The 24,928-nt window shown below is 39.2% G+C and overlaps 1 protein-coding gene across 3 annotated transcripts in view; it reads right to left on the bottom strand.

Moving 5' to 3' along the window:
- Positions 1-24,928, bottom strand: part of LOC140463463 (G protein-coupled receptor kinase 5-like) — a 233,790-nt gene that overhangs the window by 102,816 nt on the left and 106,046 nt on the right. For all 3 annotated transcript variants that reach the window (XM_072557445.1, XM_072557443.1, XM_072557444.1), the window contains exon 3: positions 17,236-17,348. In XM_072557445.1, coding sequence (XP_072413546.1) covers positions 17,236-17,348 — 113 coding nt within the window. The remainder of the gene's footprint in view (positions 1-17,235; positions 17,349-24,928) is intronic.

Raw genomic sequence — 24,928 nt, 5'->3', positions numbered from 1 at the left:
GAAACAAAGTCTTGCATTTACATAGTGCCTCTCAAAACCTCAATGTCCGAAAGCATTTTATAATCAACAAAGATTTCCACTGTTTTCATGTGGGAAATGCAATACCCAATTTGTGCACAGGAAGTTCCCATAAACAAGACAGTGGTAATGACCAGGAAATTTGTTTCTCTGATGTTTGTTTGAGGGATGAATATTAGGCTCGACACCATAGATAACTTAGCTTCTTCACACTGCTGCCAAGGGATGCTCTATATGCACTTGAGTGGACTTCTAATGCTTTGGTTTAATGTTTTGATGTAACAATGGCAGCATCCTCGTCTTTCCTCTTTATCTGCTTTTTCTTCTTTTTTCCTTTTCTAACCCCTTCCTATTCTCAGTTTTTTTTTTAGTTTTAGCTTATGCTTAGCTTTTAAAGAGAGTTCTTTCATTAGAAAGGCAGCTTCAATGGGGTCCAGAGTGGCAGTATCTTCAGAGGGCAGCATGGTCAAAGAGTTGGCCAGCCAGTGAAGCCCAGAACGGGACTCTGACAGCAGCGAAGGAAAAATTATCTACCCTTATTTTTGTTTATAAGTTAATGAGAATGTTGCCGATCTTACTCTGGAAATAAAAGCAGACTGACTCCAGGTTAAGACACAGACAGACTCTAAACAACACCTTACGCCTAAAATCCATTGTCTGATCTGATAACTTTATACTGATAAACCCAATTCTGTGATTTGCATATTAATCAATCAAAACCTGCACCACCATTCTAACTGATTAAAGACTTAACATCCACCTTAGGTGTATTCAAGTCATTTGCATCAGTTGTATGACCCTTTGATCTTTTACTTATAAATTCTGTGTCTAAGGTCTCCCTCTCTCACTAACACCTGAAGGAGTGAGGCTCTGAAAGCTTGTGTTTTAAGGTAAATCTGTTGGACTTTAACCTGAAGTAAACCATAACTGACACAGCAGATCAAAAACATTTAACATCACCTTATCTCTCTTTATTTGAATTCAGTTCTCTACATTATGCAGCAGCATTAATTGAACATTAGACTTAAAAGCATTCCATCCTTTTCACTTTCTACTTTAGTTCTCCCTGTACCCCGTATATCCAGGTTAGGCAATGTCCCGCTATTGTTACATCACTTAATCTAAAATCATTTTTCAACAGATCAGTTTCTAACCCATTTCTTTATTTGGTAACCCTTAGCCCAGAGTCCTTCATGAGATGCCAGTGCAACAAAGGAACAGGAATTGGCCATTTAACCCCGCAAGCTTATTCTCCCATTCAATTACATCATGCTGATCTGTATCAGTTGTATGACTTACTTCAAGTCAAGGCACATTGGTGTATCACACCATCATGGAAACAGCCTCAAGCAATTAGGATAAGATTGCAAAATGGAAATATGCATTCCAGGTTAACTCAGAACTAGTTCTCTGGCTTCCTCAACAGAAGACGTATCCAAGCTTTGGCATTATTTTACCAAGTCAGATCTTGTTATTAATGTATAAATGTTAATTTTGGGAGGGGGGGGGGTGTGGGTGGCAAGGGGCACATTCATTTCAATTCATGCTTCAGCAACAAATCAGGAAATGAATTCCAAAGAAACAAGCAAATAGACTAAACGTAATTCACTAGAAAACATGCTTCTATTCATTATGCAACAGGAAATGTCTGCTTGGGAGAGATTGACCTTTAAATACAAACAAATTCTTTTTGCGAGATAGATCAATATCAATTAACTGCATTTTTTCCAGTTATAAACTAAGAATGCAGGGTACAAAACCACCACCTGCTATTTTCGATCAGGTATTTTTAAAGATAATAAAATTTTCCAGCTAACTCACTTTACCAGATTTTTTTGAAACAATGGACAAACGGATTGAGCTCCAGAGTTGAGGTGAGAGTAATTACTTGATATCAAAACAGTATTCAAGAAAGTATGGCATCAACAGCTCAAACAAAACTGGTGTGGATGTGAGTCAGGCGAAATCTCTGAGTTAGAGCCATAGTCTCGCACAAAGAAGGATGGCTGTGGTTGTTGGAGGTCAGTCATGTCAGTTCCAAGACATTCCTTCAGGAGTTCCTTAGTCCAGTTTCCTAAACGCAATCATTGTCCCGCTTCATCAATGACCCTCCTTCCATCAGAAGACCAGAAGTGGATGTTTGCTGATGATTGCACAATGTTCAGCACCATTCACACTCCTCAAATACTGATGCAAACACATTCAGATGCAGAAAGGTCTGGACAACATTCAAGCTTGGGCTGGTAAGTAACATTTGCAAGACAGAAAACAAGCAATGAGCATCTGCAACAAGATAGAGTCTAACGGTCACACGTTGACGTTCAATACATCACTTAATCCCCTACTATTAATATCATGGGGTTACCATTTACCAAAATCTCAACTGTCCCAACCATATAAACATTTTGGCTATGGGAGCAGTCTAGAAATTTGGCAGTAACTCACTTCTTCTCTCCCCAGTGCCTGTCCACATTCCACAAAGCACAAATCAGGAGTTATGATAAAACACTCCTTATTTGCCTGGATGAGTGCAGCTCCAACAACACTCAGGAAGGTTAGCACCATCCAGGTCAAAGCAACGCACTTGACTGGCATTCCCTCCAACACTTTTTACATTCTCTCCCTTCAGGTTCCTGGAACTTTCTTCCAAATGGCAGTCGGTCTACCTACAGCCAATGGGCTGCAGTTGCTCAAAAGGCAACTCACCATCACTGCCTCAAGACCAACTAGAGATGGACAAAAAAAATGCTGGCCCAGCCAGCAAAGGCCACATCTCATTTCTGACTAAGAAAACGTAATTTTATTGGTGCATTGTATTAGCGTATACAAATTTCATCTTGCAGAGTAATGCAAGAAGTAAAAAGGGCTGTGTGTGTGAAGCTTAAATCCCAGTAAGAAAAATGTTTCATGAGAATGTAAGATGGATTGTTTTCCTAATTTCACATAAAATTAGCTATTCATGATCAAACCTTTAAACCAGTCTATGACAGCATATATGTCCACACATGATTCCTGGCACAATTTTTCATCTAATCAATCAAGTTCTCCTTCTATTCCATTGTCCAACATGTGCTTATCGAATTCCCCTTTAATTGCAACAATGTTATTCACCTCAACCACTTCTTATGACAGCAAGTTCCACATTGTAATCACTGCCTCAGCAACGACATTTCACTGGAGTTCCCGACTGGATTTATTGGTGACTATGTCAGATATGTTTAGTTTCCCATGTACCCTGACTAAAAAGGAAAATCTTCCAAGTCTACCCTACCTCCACGTCATAATTTTAAGCACCTTTACTGGGTCACACCCTCAATAAATGGCTAACTTATGGAGAAAACAGTTCCAATCTGTTGTCTTTCCATTGTTGTGTAGCCTCTCAATTCTAATATCATCCTCAGTAATCGCTACGGTTTGCTTTTAATTGCAATTAAAATTCTATTGAGGACCAGGTTTGATCTCTGCTGTTGCGCAAACAAGCAGGCTTTTGCATGTGGCAGAACAGACTCTGAGTAGGCTGATCTAAGAATGGACTTTGAATGAAGAGCTACTGAAGCAGTTCAACCCCTCTAAGGTTGCCTTACGTAAAAGTCAGTTATTTGGACAAGTACTCCAACTTATGGAGTATAATAGGTAGACATTCCTCTAATATCTTGTGATTCACCTCTGTAAACTGAAGGAAGGTGGCAGGACTGTAATTTCAGTCCAGTGGTTGCATCAAAGTTTAGTTCCAAGGCTGCACCACATCCGCATTGGGTGGTGGCAAAAGCCAACCATGGTTGCAGCAATTTCTTCTCTGATTAGGTAGAGAGAATGTATAAGCAGAAGGAGTGGTGGGAGAAGCTGGAGGGAAAGCACACACAAAAGAAAACAGGAGAAAAAGAGGAGAGAAAACATCTTGGCTTGGCTTTTGTGGTCAGTGATAAAGTCATGATCTCAAAGAAAGCTTCCCAGAAAGATCTACAGCATGACCTTTTACTTTCCAGCTGTCAATTTGAGTCCAGTGGCAAACCAAGGGGGTGACTAGGAACCCAGCAGTGATGTCATCAAGCAGGGTAAACAGTCAGTCAATCAGATTGAAGTATTTTCACAGCCAACACCAGGAAATACAAACAACTGAACGATTCACTTGATTACAACTTCTTAAATTATTGGGAAATGCACAGGGGTTAAGTTAGAAAGTGAAACATCACAAATAAGTCTCTAGCATATTTTTAAAAATTGTGCATTTTCTTAACATAGCAAAGAAATTCGACATTTTATCAACTTCAAAGTTAATCTTTTCTCAGGGACAAAGTCAAAAATCACAATACCAGGTTTAGTCCAATACGTTTATTTCAAATCACAAGGTTTCACAGTAATGCCCTCTGTCCCTTCACCAGACGAAGGAGCAGTGCTCCAAAAGCTTGTGATTTCAAATAAACGTGTTGGACTATAACTTGGTGTGGTGTGATTTTTGATTCAGCAATAATTCAGAATAGAGTATACCATTAAAAACTCAAGAGTATTGAGAGAAACAGAATGATATATATACACATACATACACACAAGTGCCAGTGTATACAGGTGTGTAAGGATACAGAGGTAGACAAAAACAAAAGCCAGAAACAGGCTGAGAAAGCTACAAAAATTAAGAGTGAGACACACCACAAATCAGAGCCAGAAAGATACAGAGACAGGCAGAAACACAGATTAAGACTGTGTGTGAAAGAAGACAGACATACTTTGGTGAAGAGAAGGACAAAAATAATGGTGAAAAGAGAGAAATGGGAAATTTGTGTTGGAAAATAGTTACTGTACTTCAGTTTTCAATTAGAGGGCTGTTATATCCTCATGCATTTGTCTAATGCATGACTTGTATGTCTAATGCTAAACTGCACTGATGGCATATTCCCAAGAGGCTTAAACAAATAATTTGATCAAAATTAAGGCTCCATATGTGAGTCATTAGAACTTGGCACATCATCAGACTGTGAGCTAGTTCATTCAAGGAACATTAACCCTTACATGCACCTTCGTTTTGTGCAAAATGAATTGCATCACATTAAGTTGCCAAAATAAACTTCATTAACAATGTTATCTCAGTAACAATTCTTCACCTGGTTAACTTTATAACTACCAAGAAATAACGGAAACATCAGAAATAACAATTGTAAGAGGGAAAATATGCAAGACTAAATTAAGCTGACAGGTCTAGACAGATGAAAATATGAATAAAGCATATTATTTTCTTTGGATTTGAGGTAGAAACTAATAAATTTATAGAAATGAAAAGGGGAAGTCTTACCAGATCATAGGGCTTATTAGAGAGAGACGACTAGTGATGGCTGATTAACGTTAGGGACATCACACCTCAGGTGAGGGAAAAGGTTGTGAAGGAGAATCTTTTGTGGTAACTTCAGCCAGTGTGAGAATTGAACCCATGCCGTTTGCATCACTCTGCGTTATAAACCAGCCAACTCAGCTAAATGACTACCCCCCTTCTCCCCCGCCCAAGTATCTAAAAAATTGAAATAATAATTTCAAGTAGATGCAATCTCATCTTTATTTTAGTCATCATAATACAGAGCAGGACATTTTGAAATCAGCTCACCATATTTTATAAGAACAGACAGAATCTTTTAGACTTCTGACCAGATTACATACGCTTATTTGCATTGCTTGTAGAATACAATACAAGGAAGTAAGTGTCCCCATTCAAAATTTTCAGTATCTCCCAGAAAGCTTCATAATTAATGTTTCTGAGTAAGGAAATGTTTTCTAAATTAGGACATAAAATGGAAATTACTACAGTCCATCACCGAGAAGTACCACAGAAGATTACGATATAGAAACATCATTTTTCTTTTTTTTTGGCAGGATGCAAGGCCAGCATTTGTTGCCCATCTCTAGGTACCCTTGAGCTATGTGGCTTAAAAGGCCATTTCAGTGGGCAGATAAGAGTCAACCAAATTGCTGTGGATCTCATGTCGCATGTAGGACAGACTGTGTAAGGGTGGCAAATATCCTTCCCAGAAGAACATAAGTGAATCAGGTCAGGTCTTGACAACAATTGACAGTGGTTACAAAGTCCTCATTTATTCCTTTTTAAAGTCCTTTTAATTCTGAATTTAATACATTTCACCATCTGCTGAGGTGGGTTTTGAATCTATGTCCCCAGAGCATTAGCCTGGCGCTTTGGGGGTAATACCATTCTGCCACCGCCTCCATACTGAATTACTGAACGATGAATGCATTTTTAGTACAATAGTGCACCTTTAATTTGGAGGAACGGCATACAATTACAATCCTATCATGAAGAAGTGATTTTGTGTTATCCACAACTCCAAAAGGATCTCACAAGTATCATAGGTGCAGAAAGGGAGGTCATTAAGGAGGATTTGTCCACAGTGTCTGTATGGGTGGAAGTCAGAAACAGGAAAGGAGCAGTCACTTTATTGCGTGTTATCTACGAACCAGGCCAGGTGTCAGATCTCTTGGTGGAAGAGCATTTTGGCCACAACCCCCTGACCTTTACTATAGTCATACAGATGTACAGCATGGAAACAGACCCTTCAGTCCATGCTGACCAGATATCCCAACCCAATCTAGTCCCACTTGCCAGCATCTGGCCCATATCTCCACCACTTCCTCTGGCAGCTTATTCCATAACATACCACCCTCTGTGTGAAAAAGTTGCCCCTTAGGTCTCTTTTATATCTTTCCCTCTCACCCTAAACCTATGCCCTCTGGTTCTGGACTCCCTAATCCCAGGGAAAAGACATTGTCTATTTACTGTATCCATGCCCCTCATGATTTTGTAAACCTCTACAAGGCCACCACTCAGCCTCCGACACTCCAGGGAAAACAGCAGACAGTATGGAAAAGTACTTAATTGGGGAAGGGGGAATTACAATGCTATTAGGCAGGAACTGGGACTCCTAAATTGGGTACAGGTGTTCTCAGGGAAATGCACAACAGAAATGTGGAGGTTGTTAAGAGAGCATTTGCTGACAGTGCTGGATAGGTTTGTCCCACTGAGGCAAGGAAAGGATGGTAGGGTGAAGGCACCTTGGGTGACAAGGGATGTGGAACATCTAGTCAAGAGGAAGAAAGAAGCTTACTGAAGGTTGAGGAGGCAATGATCAGACAGGCGTCTAGAGGGTTACAAGATAGCCAGGAAGGAACTGAAGAATGGACTTAGAGCTAGAAGAGGGCATGAGAAAACTTTAGCGGGTAGGATTAAGGAAAAACCTAAGGTGTTCTACACTTGTGAGGAATAAGAGGATGGCCACAGTGAGGGTAGGGCTGATCAGGGATAGTGGAGGGAACTTGTGCCTGGAGTCAGGGAAGGTCCTAAATGAATACTTTCCTTCAGTATTCACTAGTCAGAGGGACCTTGATGTTTGTGAGTACAACGTTAGAGATGCTGATAACATCAAACTGTTTGAATGTAAGGAGGATGTGCTGAAAACTTTAAAAACATAAGGATAAATAAGTCCCCTGGGCCAGACAGGATATACCCAAGTTCTCTACAGGAAGCAAGGGAAGAGATTGCTGCGCCTTTGGCGATGATCTTTGCATTTTCACTGTCCACTGGAGGAGTGCCAGATGATTGGAGGGTGGCAAACATTATTCTCTTGTTCAAGAAAGGGAATAGGGATAATCCTGGGAATTACAAACCAGTCAGTCTTATGTCTGTGGTGGGTAAATTATTGGAGAGGATTCTGAGACACAGGATTTATGATTATTTGGAAAACCATAGTTTGATTAGTGATAGCATGGCTTTGAGAGGGGCAGGTCATGCCTCACAAACCTTACTGAATTCTTTGAGGGTGTGACAAAACACACTGATGACGGTAGAGCAGTGAATGTAGTGTACATGGATTTACGCAAGGCCTTTGATAAGATCCCCCATGGTAGGCTCATTTAGAAAGTGAGGAGATATGGGTTACAGTTGGTGGAGTGGTGGATAGCGTGGGGGACTTTTGTAGATTGCAATGGGACATTGGCAGGCTGCGGATCTGGGCTGATATGTGGTAGATAGATTTCAACCTGGAAAAGTATCAAGTGATTCATTTTGGAAGGTTGAGTTTGAATGCAGAATACAGGGTAAAAGACAGGATTCTCAGCAGTGTGGAGTAACAGAGGGATCTTGGTGTCCCTGTACATAGATCCCTCAACATTATTCTCTTGTTCAAGAAAGGGAATAGAGATAATCCTGGGAAATACAAACCAAGTGGATAGGGTTGTTACGGCATATGGTGCGTTGGCTTTCATTAGCAGGGGAATTGGATTTAAGAGCCGGGAGGTTATGCCAGAACTCTACAGAACCCTGGTTAGACCACACTTGGAATATTATGTTCATTTCTGGTCGCTTGGAAGGATGTGAAAGCTTTAGAGAGGGTGCAGAGGAGATTTACCAAGATGCCACCTGGACCGGAGGGCATGTCTTATGAAGAAAGATTGAGGGAGCTAGGGCTTTTCTCATTAGAGTGAAGAAGGAAGAAGGACTTGATAGAAGTTACAAGATGATGAGAGGCATAGATAGAGTGAATAGTCAGAGACTTTTTCCCAGGGCAGAAATGGCTATCACAAGGGGGCATTATTTTAAGGTGATTGGAGGAAGGGTTTAGGGACAATGTCAGAGGTAGGTCCTTTACACACAGAGTGATGGGTATGTGGAATTCACTGCCGGCAGTGGTAGTACAGTCAGTTGCATTAGGGACACTTCAGTGACTCTTGGATAGGCACATGGTTAACAGTAAAATGAAGGGTACGTAGGTTAGTTTGCTCTTAGACCTGGATAAAAGGTTGGCACAACACTTAGGGCCAAAAGGCCTGTACTGCGCTGTACTGTTCTATGCTCACTAGCCCATTTCTCTCCTTTGGCCAAGATGACAAAGGGAATCTACTGCTCATTCTTTTCCAGTTAAGACTCTTTGACAAACCACAATGGCCTCAATGACTCTTCTTTCAACTGGGAACAGGATAAAGTGGGAAAAACACAGACGAACTTTCTGCCTCATACCACAGGCCACTGCTATAGATAAATGCTACACTTACCCAACCCAGATGGTGACATCAATCTCATGTTGACAATTCTAGAAAGGAGGAATAAAGGGGACAGGGCACCACAGGATGTTTAGCCGGACATCAATAATCGGCAAACTGCTGGAATCTATATTGGAAGTCTTATTAATACATGTAGAAAACTGTAGTGTTGTATGATCAAACAAAGTCATTATGGTTTTATGAAAAGGAAATAGTGTTTTACAAATTCGTTTGCATTTTTTTCAGAACATAACTAGGAGGGAACCTTGGTTATACTTGAATTTCTGAAAGATATTCAACAAAAAAGTGCCACACAGATGTGGCAGATAAGGGGTCCTCAAGTTGGGAGTGAATATTAGCATGGATGGAAGCTGATTAACAAACAGGAAGCAAATAATACACAAATGTGTCGTTTTTAAGTTGTCAGGCTGCGCAATAGCTGGGGCCTCAGTCATTTGCAAACTATATTAAAGACTCAGATGATGCTCTGTAATACAAAGCCAAGTAGGAATACAGAGTAAGGAGGACACAAAGATGCTCCAAGGATGGATAGTCAAGTTAAATGACTGGGAAATTAAGAGACAAATGTTATCTAATGTGGTAAATTGTGAAGTTATTTATTCATTTTCGTCATAAGAATAGAAAAGCTGAATGTTTGTTTCAAAAAAGACGTGGAACTTATAAATGTTGATATTCATAGGGACGTGGACATGCTCATACATGGAATGCAAAATAATCAATTCATCGAGCAATTAGGAAGGCAAAGGGCCTGTTGGCTTTTAAAAGGAGATTGCAGTGCAAGAGTTAAGAAGTCTTACACCAAAATAGGTGGCATAGTGCATGTTGAAGAAGATTATTCAGAATACAACAGGACCTTGATCAGATGGGCCAATAAGCTGACGAGTGACAGATGGAGTTCAATATAGCTAAATGTGAGGTGTTGCATTTTGATAAGGCAAGCCAGAGCAAGACTTAGACACTTAATGGTAGGGCCCTGAGCTTTGTTGCTGAACGAAGACACCTAGGGGTGCACGTGTATAGTTCCTTGAAAGTAGAGCTGCTGATAGACAGGGTGGCGAAGGTGGCGCTTGGCACTCTTACTTTTATTGGTCAGAGCATGGAGTATTGGAGTTAGGTGGTCATGTTGCAGCTGTACAGGACACTGGTCAGGCTACTTTTAGAATACTGCATTCAATTCTGGTCTCCCTGCTAGAGGATAGATGGTGTTAAACATGGAAGTGTTCAGAAAATATTTACAAGGATGTTGCTGGGGTTGGAGAGTTTGAACTAGAGGGAGAGGCTGAATAGACAGAGGCTTTTTTCCCGGAGGCTGAGGGGTGACCTTATAGTGGTTCATAAAATCATGAGGGGGCATGGATAGAGTGAACAGTCAAGGTCTTTTTCCCAGGTAGGGGAGTCCAAAACTACAAGGCTTAGGTTAAGGTGAAGGGAAAAAGATTTAAAAGGGACCCATGGGGCAACTTTTTCACACAGATGGTGATGCGTGTATGGAATGAGCTACTAGACATAGTGGTGGAGGCGGTTAAAATTACAACACTGATGAGGCATCTGGATGGATACGTGAATAGGAAGGATTTAGAGGGATATGGGCCAAATACTGGCAAATGGGACTCAATTTATTTAGGATATCTGGTTGTCATGGATGGGTTGGACTGAAGAGTCTGTTTCCATGCTGTACATCTCGATGACTGCTACTAAGAACAAAATGACTGAATGTAAATTCATCAGCTATCTGACAGAGCATTGAGTGGATACATGGAATGTAAAGCTTATTAGAGTCAGAGAAACTTCAAATGGAAAGTCTGACAAGGAAGAAATAGAGATGATGACTATCCAATCCACTCTTAGGCAGAAGCCATTTTCTGTAGATATGCTGGTGTTTTCTCCTTCTAAGGATTTACAGAACATGGGGTTAAAAGTGAGCTTCAACCCTAGCCTGAGTGTTAATAGCCTGAAGTTCTTGTGTGTGGATTAGTATGCTGAGAAAGATACAGTTTTGAGAACAGCCATTAAACACATCTGCACTGCAGGTAAGAAAAGGGACCATTTATTTCTCACTCCAAGTGCTGCCAGCCAGTCACTGTGGAAAGGAATTTCAGTCAACCCTCAAAGAATCTTGAAATTGATTGAAATTAACAGTGTTAATACTATTGGTAACATCCAGTGTAGTGGCCATAATGTTCGACTATCTACACTTCATGAGTGACTCTGACAAATCCATAATTATTCTTTCAATTTCTACCATTTTTAGACTCACTTCTCATTGTAATCTGTGAAGTCATATTTGTCTTACTTCTTCTCACATTCAGAACTAATAAACTCGCTTTTGTTAACTCAAGATAGTCTGGTTAACTTGGGCTCCTTTTAAGGCATAAAATTTGTTTGGTCTGGGAGAAAGGTATCCAAAAGGGAAGGAAAGCTTTTGAAAAATTAACCTCGTTGTGACTAATCGAGAGTGTGGATAAATAATCAATTCATCTTTTGTCACCTGGGAGTTTAATGATTTTGGATCTGCCATCTGGAACTGTAACAAATTGGGGAACCTTATCTGGGGACTTGTCATAACAATGTTTAAGAAAGGACATGCCTGCATTAAAGTCAAGGTTCACTTGAACTCCGGGATGAGAAGATTGATCTCTGATAAGGGATTGATTAAATTTGAGTCTATGTTACTCTTTGTTGTTTAGAGGAATGAGAGACAATCTCTTTGAAACATACAAGATTCTGAAGGAAGCAAACACTGGAGGTTCTTCCTTTGGTTGGGAAGTAGATAGGTGCATAGTCTCACAATAAGGGGAAAATTATTTAGGACTAAGTTGAGAAGACGTCCTTTAACTTGGGGAATCTACAGAATTCTTCACATCACAACACTGATTCCCTGAGGTCAAAATCCATTCAATGAATATGGAGAGGAGGGTGGGAAAGTGAAGTTGGAAGTGAAGAACAGGCATTGGCACATTGAATGGTGGGTAGATATGTAGGCTGTCGTGTCTATTCCTTTCTTATTTCACCATGCCTAGCTGGCCTCTCGCATTCCACTGCCTTTAACCTTGAGCTTTCATAAAGGACTTTAATGTTTCTTTATGTTAAAGGTGCTAGACACACTTAAGTTCACGAACTGGATTTCATGAACTCAAATCTAGGTGGTGCTTCGTTGCCCATCCAAGGCTTTTAAAGTTTTGGCTGTTCTTCTCTCCTACCTTTAAACTTAGTTTGTCAGCCCAAAAATTCAGGCCGAGTTATTTGTGTAGATCAGAAGATTCTGGGGCAAATTTCTGGGGCACTTCACTCAGTTACAATTCCACTCTAATACCCAGGTTGTGGAGGGGATCCATCATGCCTTCTACCATGTCACCTTTTAGCTAGGTTAGCATGCTGTACCATTACAGGGCTTGATGTGGGATAATCAAAGGGCAGCTGCCTAACTTGAATATAAATAACAAAGAACAAAATGATCAACCTCCAAAGTGGTATAATATTTTGTTACTATGCATTTCTTACCCATTAGAAATACTCAAGTAAATAAATGAGATTTCTTTCAAAAATAGCTCACTTTGGTTCAACTCACTTTTAAGACTAACGTTGCAGTCTACATGTAGCCAGGGTGATTTCTGGAGTATAAAGTCACTGCACAGACACACTGCGGCTGTGCTTGGGGTGCTTGTTGTTCCCTCTGCAAACCTGCTGCATTCACTCCCACTGTCAATCCCTTCCCTAGGGACAGAGAGGGTGAGATTAAATAAAGTTGGGGAATCACTGTGGATTTCAGGACATTCCACCACGTTATTCTACAGAGGGAGGAGACAAATTGGGAATTAGGACAACAGCAAAGGTTGCAAAGGAGGTAAAGCTCACCGACAGTGCTGTTGGTCCAGCACAGAACGAGCAATCCTTTGAAGGCTCTTTAGGGGCTGCCCCAGAGTCTGTGAAAAGAATAGTTATTGCAGGACAGAAACAAAGATGGCGTTATTGCTGTTGATCAATTTTTAGTTTTCATTCATGAGATGTGGGTGTCCCTGGCTGACCAGCATTTAATTACTCACTCTGAGTTGCCTTCTTGAACCGCAGTGGTCCATCTAAGATAGACCCACAATGTCATGGGGAGGAAGTTCCAGGATTTTGATCTGTTGTTAACTTGTATTTTCAGTTACTTCTCTCAAATACTTGATTTGGAGATGCCGGTGTTGGACTGGGGTGTACAAAGTTAAAAATATCACAATACCAGGTTATAGTCCAACAGGTTTAGTTGGAAGCACTAGCTTTCGGAGCGCTGCTCCTTTATCAGATGGTTGTGGAATACACAATTGTAAGGCACAGAATTTATAGCAAAAGTTTACAGTGTGATGTAACTGAAATTATACCTTGAAAAATACCTTGATTGTTGAGTCTCTCATCTGTTAGAATGACCATTTTAGTTTCTCTTCTTTCATACGTAAATCACGAAACTCTTTTTGAAAGTTACATTCTCAGTGTTTACTTTGACATCTTCCTTGTTGTGTCATTCACAACTTAAAGTCATAGAGATGTACAGCACAGAAACAGACCCTTTGGTCCAACTCATCCATGCCAACCAAATATCCTAAACTAATCTAGTCCCATTTCCCAGCACTTGGTCCATATCCCTCTAAACCCTTCCTATTCATGTTCATTTAAAATGTTGTAATTGTACCAGCCTCCACCACTTCCTCTGGCAGCTCATTCTATACACGCACCACCCTCTGTGTGAAAGCGTTGCCCCTTAGGTCCCTTTAATATCTTTCCCCTCATAACCTAAACCTATGCCCTCTAGTTCTGGACTGAAGCTGTACATGTCTGAAAGCAGCAAAGCCTGAGACAACTTTCAGGTCTGGTCTGACAAGTGACATGTAATATTCTAGCCACACCAGTGTCAGTCAAGAACCGTGTAGGGCAAGAGAGAATCTAATCTTAACACATAGCAGCATTACCAAAGCTGATATCTCACATTAACGTAACCTTGGGGATCCCTTGGCGGAAACATGGTTGGACAGCCATATAAATAGAGGCTGCAAGAGCAATGCAGAGACTGGGGATTTCAAGAGAAGGAACTTATCCTCTTATTCCCAAAGTCAGTTTACAATGTGTAGGGCACAGCAGTTCAGGCAGCATCCAACGAGCAGCGAAATCGACGTTGATGAAGGGCTTTTGCCCGAAATGTCGATTTTGCTGCTCGTTGGATGCTGCCTGAACTGCTGTGCTCTTCCAGCACCACTAATCCAGTATTTGGTTTTCAGCATCTGCAGTCATTGTTTTTACCTACAATGTGTAGGGCACAAGTCAGGAATGTGATGGAATACTCCCCACTTGCTGGGCTGAGTGTTGCTCCAAAAATACTCAAGCAGCCCAACATCATCCAGGTCAAAGCAGCACCAACCATCACCAATGACATTCACTCTCTCCAAAACTACACACAGTAGTAACAATGAGTACCATCTATAAGATGTAACAAAGCAACAAAGCAAGACTCCTTCAACAGCACCTTCCAAACTCTCAATTCCTCCACTATGTAGAAGGCTAAATGTATTAGAACATAACTCCCTGAAAGATTCATCTCTCTCTCTCCCCCCACCCCCCCAACATGTCACACACCATCCTGATTTAAACCTATGTTGCTATTCACTGTCACTGGGTCAAAATCCTGGAACTCACTTCCTAACAGCACTTTGGGCGTACCTACACTGGGATGAACTACTGCAGGTTAAGAAAGCAGCTCAACACCACCTTCTCAAGAACAATTAGGGAATGTACCGCAGATGTACACATAAAATATATCTAAGAATATATTCCTTATTCTCACCTGTAAATCAGAACATCACAGTTGTACTAAATGGACTTCTTAAATGGGTAATTAATAATCAATATGAAAATGGAAAAAATATTAATGCACAAGTGACAAAATCAATCTATTCAACTTCAGAAATGCCATTGGCTTTATATTAAAACCTAGTCAACTTCCGTCTGCTATTTCTACTTTAGTTTAATGATCGATTTACAGTATCAATTGTCCTCTGTAAATAATCAACATTAAACAGCTGATAAGGTATTGTAATCTGAATTTCAGTTTAACCTCATTTAATACAACTTCAGTATAGTTCATGGCATTATAGCTAATGAATTTACAGATATAAATACTTGATTCAGCTTTACTTTGAATCCTTGTAAAATAGAATAAATGAACTTGTATAAAGACAACACTATTCTGACACAAAAGCAAGAAGTGCAAGAGAAACTCTGCAGGTTTGGCAGCATGTGGAGAGACTAACAAAGTTGTTTCCAATCCAATGGAAGGTGGCTGGAAAATAATAGTTTTTAAAAATGTTGAAAAATGGACAGGAGGAGCAAGTGGACCAGAGCAAAATACAAAAGGAGTGCTACTACGAGTTACAGATCTCTCAACAGTGATCAGACAAAAAGTTAACCTGTGTTTTGCTTCTGTTCACTGAGGGGAGAGATGTTACAAAGGGACATTGGCCTTCTGTAGTTTTCACCTCCTGCTCTTTAATAGTGTCACTGGACTTCAATACCTACCTGAGGCACCAAAACACAGATCTGTTCAATATTTCACTGCAACTGCTGCACCACCAAAAAGGCATCGGGGTCTTAGAATTGCATCATCAGGCTGTAAAACATGTTTATCCTATGATTCAAAGGAACAATTTTCTGGCCTGGTGGTCATAGTACGTCAGCAACTGAGTGCTTGCTTTTCATATCTTTTGCTTACTGTTAGTAACTCCACACAGTAGCTCAATTGATATTAATGAAAATGTGGGAACACAGAACCAAGGTCCAACTGAAAAGAAATTAAGTACATCAAGCAAAGCTTCATATGGGATGCACCTAATCTACACTGAGCTTAATTGGGTACATATACAGACCATGAGACATAGGAGCAAAAGTAGACCATTCAGTCCATTGAACCGTTCAATGAGATCATGGTCGATCTGATCATTCTCATCGCCACTTTCCTGCCTTCTCCCCATAATCCTTGATTTCTTTAATGATTAACAATCTGTGTCAGCCTTAAAGATCCAGCCTCTAAAGCTCTTTGCAGCAAGCAATTTCACAGATTCACTACACTCAGAGATAAAATTCCTCCACTTTGACTTAAATGGGTAACTTTTCAGTCTGATATTTGCCTTTAGTCCTAGCCTCTCCCAGAATGGAAAACAACTTTCTACATCTATTCTGTCAAGTCCCCTAAGCATCTTGTAGATTTCAGTAAGAACACCTCTCATTCTTCTAAACTCCAATAAGGATACACCTAACCTACTTAACCTCTCTTCATAAGATGGTCTCTTCATTCCAGCATCAGGCAAGTGAACCTTCTCTGAACTTCCTCCAACTTTAAATTTTCCCCAAAATAGATTCCTTTCATATTTCATTTGCCAGGTTTTTGCCTACTCACTTAGCCTTTGCAGTTCTGAGAGTTATTCTCAGTACTTAGCTCCCCACCTATTTTTGTGTCATCCACAATCTTGACTGTAGAACATTCACTTTACTTGTTAATAATTGTGACCACAGCACTGATCCCGGTGGCAACACACTAGCTACTGGTTCACATCCTAAAAAAATGCCCTCCTATCCTTGCTCTCTGTTTTCTGATAGTCAGCCAATCCTCTATCCATGCTATTGTATTACCTGCAATACCAAAGGCTCTATCTACAGCTAATGCCCAAATCCAAGATCAGCATCAGCCAGAGTTGATCAGGCTGTCAGAGTAGGAATTGGCTGGAGTCATTTGGGATAGTCGAAGTTTTATGTGGTGTTGCAGTAGACTTGCTAAACTTATAAATTAAATCTGAACACACTGAATAAAATCCACAAATCCTCCTGCACCATTAAATTACTTTGAAGTATAGTTAAACTTCAACTAAGACATATTCTAGAAGGAAACAATATGATTGCACCTCACAATGACAATGGGCATGGAGTAGATAATGTGATCTTTCAAGGTTCTGCTTTCTTCAGAAGGTGATTTCCCAAATTATTGGTCCCGCTCTGCGGTCAACCATTAAGTGGAGGTTGGGTAGAAACATTAAACAAGCTATTTTTTAAAAAGCTGTTTAACCGAGGCAGTCAAGTGTCCAAATGCAACATTCAAATACTTCTATTTTGCCTTAAAAATGCATTCCATAACCAACTTACCACTAGGTCAAGAAAATTGATGTAGTGCTGAAGTTCAGGCTGTGCTTCACAGAACTGACGAAAAAGTAATCTTCCAATCGGCTGCTTCTCACACAGACTGGAATAGTCTCTCTCTACATGAAAAGGGAGGGGGGTGGTGGAAAAGGAAAAAGTGCTTTATATATCATTTCCTTAATGCCGTTTTAATTTGTACTTAAATCTGATTAATTCTGCTGTAGTAACTTGATTAATTTTCAAAACAGAAAGACTGCAATTATTGTACACTTATCATATTTGTAAACATGATGCTAATGTATGGATATACTAGCACTCTACGTTGCTGATGAAGGGCTTATGCCCAAAACGTCGATTCTCCTGCTCCTCAGATGCTCCCTGACCTGCTGTGCTTTTCCAGCAACACACTCTCGACACATCTCTCTATGTTGGTTGACATTGCTGCCACTATCCTCCTGAAGTAAAAGAAATTACAGGGTCTGCTTACTCTAGTGTTGTGGACGAAAGTTACTACCTGGGGTTTGATTTAATGTTACCAAGTTAGCCTAGATATTGTCACTGATGTTTTGAATTGGACTAGATGTTCAGTCAAGACTTCTTTAAGCTGTTCTGTCCACAAGTCCAGATGACACGAAATGCTTAGAAGTAGTATTAACCTTTCAGACCCATTATTAGCCCATGGTACTAACATATAGATGCTACAACAGGCCTGATACACCAGAAGTATATTAAGTTAAGATTAGTCCTAAACTTTGAAAATACGTTCACTGGGAAATGCATCATTTTGCTTTTTATTTATATCTTTCATGACCTTAAATATCCTACGAATAACACTCTGACAAACTATACTGTTCACCAACTTACAATTCGAGTCTAGACACTTCCACATTGGAAAGGAAGGGTAAATATATAATTGAGACAGTGAATTAATCCAGTTAACATTTTTAACCTAAGTACTATGGGACTGGGAGACGATCACCCACCCAACATGACAGAAGAAAAGGATATTTTGAATATCCCAGCTGGAGGCTGGGAAAGTTTTTCAATTAAAATTTTCCACTACCATTCATGTCTGGATGTGTTAGCACTCCAGAGCTTTAATGTAATCCATTGTTTGTGGGATCTCTTAGCTTTTTATATAGCATGCTGTTTCTGCTTGTCAGCATACATTTAGTCTTGAGTTGAGTTAACCTATCAAAACTGTAAAACTATAACAAAAGGATATTACACAGATGGTAATTTTGCAAGGACAAATAGGGACTAATACCACTATTACTAAGTCAGCAGTTTCTTATATCTAAAGAATGCTCAGAATTGAATTACAGTTTGATAGAATGTTGCAAAATAAATGGAAATAGGCCTGGTTTTACATACAAACCAGTGACATCGTGAACAATGAGTTGCTGAAGATTTTAGAAAAATCAAGAATATTAACGTGGGTACTGTTGGTATGATAAGCAGAACAGCTAAAGGACAGTCTTAAACCAAGCACATTAAAGGTGTTTTTGCCCATCAATAGAAATGTATATCACCACAATCTAAAGCCTCATGATGCAGCACCTCTCACTACTAAAATAATCAAATCAGAAAAACAATATGTAAACCAAAAGGCATGCCAGAATAAGATAGCTTTCTCTGAATACTCAAGGAATCATTCTCTAATCACTAACTGTTATATGAATGTTTCTCCATCTTCAAGTATTGTTCTGTTTGTCTCTCTTTTCATCTGCAAGCATTTGTCTTCTATTTGTTTCTACATCTCTCAGTTTCTTTCTTATATTTTGTACTTTTCTATTCTGTTTTTATTTGTGTCTGGACATCAGAGAACATGGATGGGGGCTATGCTGAACAAGAGTCCAGTCTAGTGGAATGTATGGCATTGGTGGACAAAGAATCAGGCTGGGGTTCCAACAGCAGCAGATTCTTCAAGATGGCGGCATCAGCAATGCAACACCTGCAGCCAAAGCAGGACTTGTGGCCTGGCAAAGGAATCAGAGACTCTTGGTGGCACGGTGACTGTGCATTAGTGCTGTCAGTGAAGTGGGTCTAATGAAGAGATGGTGCCTAAAGTGGGGGCGGGGGAGTCCAGAACTAGAGGGCATAGTTTTAGGGTGAGAGAGGAAAGATATAAAAGAAACCTAAGGGGCAACTTTTTCACGCGGTAAGTGTATGAAATGAGCTGCCAGAGGATATGGTGGAGGCTGGTACAATTGTAACATTTAAGAGGCATTTGGATGGGTATATGAATAGGAAAGGTTTGGAGGGATATGGGCCGGGTGCTGGCAGCTGGGACTAGATTGGGTTGGGATATCTGGTCGGCATGGATGGGTTGGACCGAAGGGGCTGTTTCCATGCTGTACATCTCTATGACTCTATGACTCCTACATTGATGGGTCCAGCACAGGCGGGGAAGAAGCAGTAGAGGTTTCCCTTGAGGCTAGGTGCCAGCTGGCTGGTTCAGAAAGACTGATATTCTGAACTTCTTGCTTCTTTACTATTCTACTTTATTCCTGTGACCTATAATGCTGGACTATCTCTTTATTTCAATTTTTTTGTTTCCTAAGAATTTGATCTTACATATACCTTTATACCTAAGATGTAATGCGGCGACTGAAAACTTTTCACTGTATTGACTTGAGTATGTGACAATACAGCTAATTCCATTCAATTTATTTCAATCCAACACAACTACTAGTCACCCAGGCAAAGCTTCATGTTGACACACTTACCCTTCATTGTTACTTTGAGATGAGAAATAACTTTGTTTATCAGATGATGTAAGTTGGAACCAATGTTATCAATGTGTTATTTAGATTTTACTAGGCCTGCAGTCAATACATTAAAAAAGCCACTTTAATCCATATTTCCTGTTAGTTTAGGTAACTTATTTCCACAACAAATCATTGCTTTCCATTTCAAAACTGTACACACGTTAAGCTGAGATGTAAAATTGCTACTTCCATGAATTTACCACTACTGTGTGTTACTGTTCGAACAATGTGTGGTTTTCAGATCATGTGATGAAAATGCATCCAAGAGCAATTCAACACAATCTATTTTTATGTGAAGCTATGAAACTTCAACCAATGAAATTGAACCTTTCATTCAAGAGGCACCTTGGTGACCTTTCATTTTTAAGGCACCCAAACGTGTCCTATTGTTGTTACTTCAGTGACTACGTACGCTGAATGTCTGTTCAATAGTCACAGGAGAGTGTAATGAATACAAAGAAATATTTTAACAGTGAGGTCATTAGATTCATGGAAACAGGACGTCATTATACTCTAGAATTATTTAATTTTTTTAACTATTCCAAGAAAAGAAACTTGTACCACCTTCTTGTCTTCATTATTTGCAACAAAACCACATTCAAAACATCAGATAATTATCATCCAGATGGCAATTTTGGCTACTATACTGTACTGTACCAATGACCATATGCCCTAAAAAATCTCAAAAACATTTATTTCTTCAAGGGGGCTTTGTGAGATATTATTTAGACCGAGTTACTTTTTTTTTCTTAAGACATTTACACTTGAAAACTTTGAATAAGATCATTTTTGTTAAAGTATGATAAATAAAACTCCAATACTGTTTCCAAAACTGGATTTTGGAAGAACCTGAACTTGACACAGATGATCTTATAAACTTACTATTACTATTGGAGCATTGGTTCTCAATGTTTCTCCATTCCAAATCCATAGCAGGCTGCCATTTATGGACTCAAATGAAAATGACAGGACTAGACCAATCTAGGCCAAATCAGACCAGACTTCCTTTCTAATCTGTGTGGGTAGACTAAATTTTATTCCCTTGAATAAGGAAGTGCACAAGTGCACAAGTGGAGGTGTTAAGCATAATTAGTGAAGTTCTCAAAGTTGAACAAGAGAAAAGCTGTTCAGACACTTGCAGTCTCTTGACAATTGACTATGCTTACCTTTTTGTCATTTGCTCAAATTATATTGTATGTTTGAAAATCACCATGGAGAAAAATATTAATTTAAAACCCAGGTTAAGAAAAGAAGCTGCTGTCTAAAAATAAAAACCAGGTTAGAACTATTCCAATATACCAGCTAATACAAGATTGAAGTTTTGCACATTTAAAACAGCTATAAACATTTCTAAATTAGAACATTAAAACAAGGTAGTATTTTTATATAAGAAAAGCACAGATTTATTCACTTGGTTAACTTTTTGTTGATAGTAATTCTCTTGTTAGTTATGATTTAATTTTGTTTCATACTAAACAAGACTGCTGACAGCAAAGTATGACTGAAAAATTATAAGTATGTAAAATTGGTAATGCACAACTTGTAAAAGTTAGACATAGATGGATCGATGACCATATACACAGGGTCTTCATTCTGCTGCTGTCAAATGAAAAATGAAATAAATTGGATCCATCACAAATGAAATGCATTACTGTGTCCATATCCAAAATTACTATACCCACATGAAGTTATTTAGTAATATATATTATAGCTACATGATTCCACCATTTAAAATATATAGTCAATAGGTACCTACTAAATCCATGAGCTCTGTAAAAATTTTAAAAGTTACCTTAATGTTCTGATATAGCATTGGCAGAACAATGGTATATGTTGTAGTCAGGAATATGTTGACTAAGGTCTCCAATGAACTGGACCCTTTATTCCTGACTACTTCAAAGAGGAATCTTCGTTCATTCCTTATCTATTTTAAGTGATTTTTAAAATGCAGTTTTCCAGCACCAGTCAAAATAAAATTACACCCTCATTAAAAGTTAAAGCTTTGCGCACATTTAGGAAATTGTGGCCAAGATGCACTTGGAATTCTATTAATCAGGTTAAAATTCATGTTTCTGTAAAAATTGCAATCACACGCAGTTTTCTCCAAAGCCAAAACAATTGGGCATAGTAACAGAACATAATTGTACTTTGCTCTTTTCCATAAAGCCATTTTTGGTGCTTTAAAATCTGGTTACTCACAGCCAGAACATCCTTCTGAATTGTCAATTGTATTAACAAAATTGCACCAGGGTGTCATTCGTCAATACAGGTATTGAAGAAGGATACTTTGGCCATTAGTAAATAGATTTTAAAGCACCAAAAATGGCTTTACAAAAGACAATTCTAAGCTATTTATTAGTTTAATTGTTGTGTACTTGTCAGCATCTTAGTAAATTAAATAATTTACATACAAAATACATTTTAAACTATATCTATTAGTGTCTTTGTACCAAAGAAAACAAGCTCAAGTTGAAGGGTCTGCAGCGAAATTCTACAACGGAGACATGCGATCAATTTTGAGGAGGTCCTAATTTAGGCAAACTCAGACATAGAGCTGTACAGAAAGCTCATCCATGCAAACAGATATCCTTTAGAAATCTAGTCCCATTTGCCAGTATTGGCCCAAACCCCTCTAAGCCCTTCCTACTCATATACCCATTCGGATGCTTTTTAAATGTTGTAATTGTATCAGCCTCCACCATGCATCGTGAACCATAAAATATTCTTGAGTTGGAATACTAAACTCATCGATTTAAAACATTCTAAATTTTTACACTTATTCAGTCAATTCAGACTGTGCGGTTATCAGTAGCATAACTAAGTATAAACCCTACACTGAAATATCTATTCCAAAACAGGATGTCTGATTTGCTGCGACATGATATCTTTGAAAAGATCAAAAAATTTTAAGACTTGTTAAAACTTTGATGGTTATCCTTGTGCCTGTGCTCTCTACCTGAAACTCTGCCTGACCATATTGCCTGATAAACCATTTTGTGAATTGATTTTAGATTTGTTACTAAGCAATTCAATATCTTTTAGGAATGAATAAAAATGTACTATGGAAAAATCTGAATCTTAACAATTTGTTGAAATGCGATTCATTAAAAAAAAATTGATTGGGATTCATATCATTTTCAAACTAATCAAGTTACAATTCAACAATCTGAAAACAAAAGGCAGTGAAAAAGCAGCAGCATTAAGAACGAACCATGAGCTCCACTAATAATGAAAAATGTTAAAATATTGTACAGTTCAGAAATATTTAAACTGGAGTTCACAAGAAAGTTCTACCTGCCAAGCTGCATCATCCCTTCTGCAAACTGGCTTGAATTTTCAGTTTGTTGTCTGATTTCAAATATCAATATCCAAGTGCCTACTTTTACTATGAATTCTCTTAACTATTAAATGAATTTATTTGTGATGACTATTACAAAAGTTGTTTATTTTGTAAAATGCATTAGAATTTTATAGGCCTGATTTTTATTGCCAAGATGAGTTGCATGAATCAGGCAATTTTCTGACTCAGCACATCACTTTAGTTTAAAGGTCCTAACTGGAACCAATTTCGGCTCTGGGGAGGCAAGATAGAGTTGACCCCATCAATATCTGCTGCAGGTCAGAGATTGCCACTGAGGCCAGCATGTGCCAATACAAGGCCTGCCTTGGTTCTCTGAGATTTTGATCTAGTTGCTCTAAACACAAGCCATCACATCCACACACACACTTTACACTTTCATGCCAACACATTCCCTCCAGCCAGTACCCATCCCCTCATACTCACTGTGATTAGAGGAGATCCACAGTCATTTGAGTGAACATCATGATCAATTGAATGTTACCAAGTGCAGAGAAATACGAGAGGCCATCTTACCTGGAGCCCCAATGTCATAACTCACTTTGCATATGGTAAGTAACTATACCCAAAGTAAACAGTACAATTTCCTTGACTTTCTCCCCACAATGTACTCACTCAGTATCTGTAATGGCAGACTTCAGGAACCATGTGGAGTTGAAAATGTCTGAACAGTGGGCTGACCTATATCTAAAGACCTGCAGTGGTTCAAGACAGCAGCTCAACACCACCTTTCATGTTGGCTCATCAACACCCACATCCATGAAGTCTTTCAATAACACACCAATTCAAAGAATGCAACAAATGTCTGCTTGTCTGATTTGTGGCATGGAAGGGCTGAGCAATTAGAATAGATTTTGTGGAATTGACCTATGTGCTTTGGAGTTTGGAAGAAATGAGAGGTGTAATCTTTCGGAGACACACAAATGCCCTGTCTGCATTTCAGACCTATCCAGTTTTTGCTGGGTGAGGGTAACTGTTTGGGGGTAACTCTTAAATGGAAGAAACTCAAATTGGGCAGGGCCAAATTGCTGGCCAAGGTTCTTTGACCAGCCAAACTGGGGTCTGTTTGCGCTCAGCACTAAGTTCATGGCCCTGCCCAATTTGAGTTTCTTCCATTTAAGAGTTACCCCCAAACAGTTACCCTCACCCAGCAAAAACTGGATGGGTCTGAAATGCAGACAGGGCATTTGTGTGTCTCAAAGATTACACCTCTCATTTCTTCCAAACTCCAAAGCACATAGAATAGATTTTGTGGAATTGACCTAATTGCTCAGCCCTTCCATGCCACAAATCAGACAAGCAGACATTTGTTGCATTCTTTGAAATGTAAGGATATCTTTCTTTAGGTTGACAAGTCAAAGTTGCACACAATATTCCAGACCCAAACTCACTAAAGTCCTTTCGAATTGTAGGAAGATTCATTGTTCATAATAGTAACCCTGTGTAACCAGTCCAACCTACTTCTTGCCTTCCTAACTTATGATTTATGTACATTGTCACTAAATCCCCGAGTACAAAAACTACTAGTCTCTCACATTACAAAAATTACTTTGCTTTTGCGCTGTTCCTA

This window comes from Chiloscyllium punctatum, chromosome 38, assembly GCF_047496795.1.
Source record: "Chiloscyllium punctatum isolate Juve2018m chromosome 38, sChiPun1.3, whole genome shotgun sequence".
In the NCBI taxonomy this organism is placed as follows: domain Eukaryota; kingdom Metazoa; phylum Chordata; class Chondrichthyes; order Orectolobiformes; family Hemiscylliidae; genus Chiloscyllium; species Chiloscyllium punctatum.
Note: the sequence above shows the minus strand (reverse complement) of the source record. Positions and strands in the feature narration are given on the sequence as shown.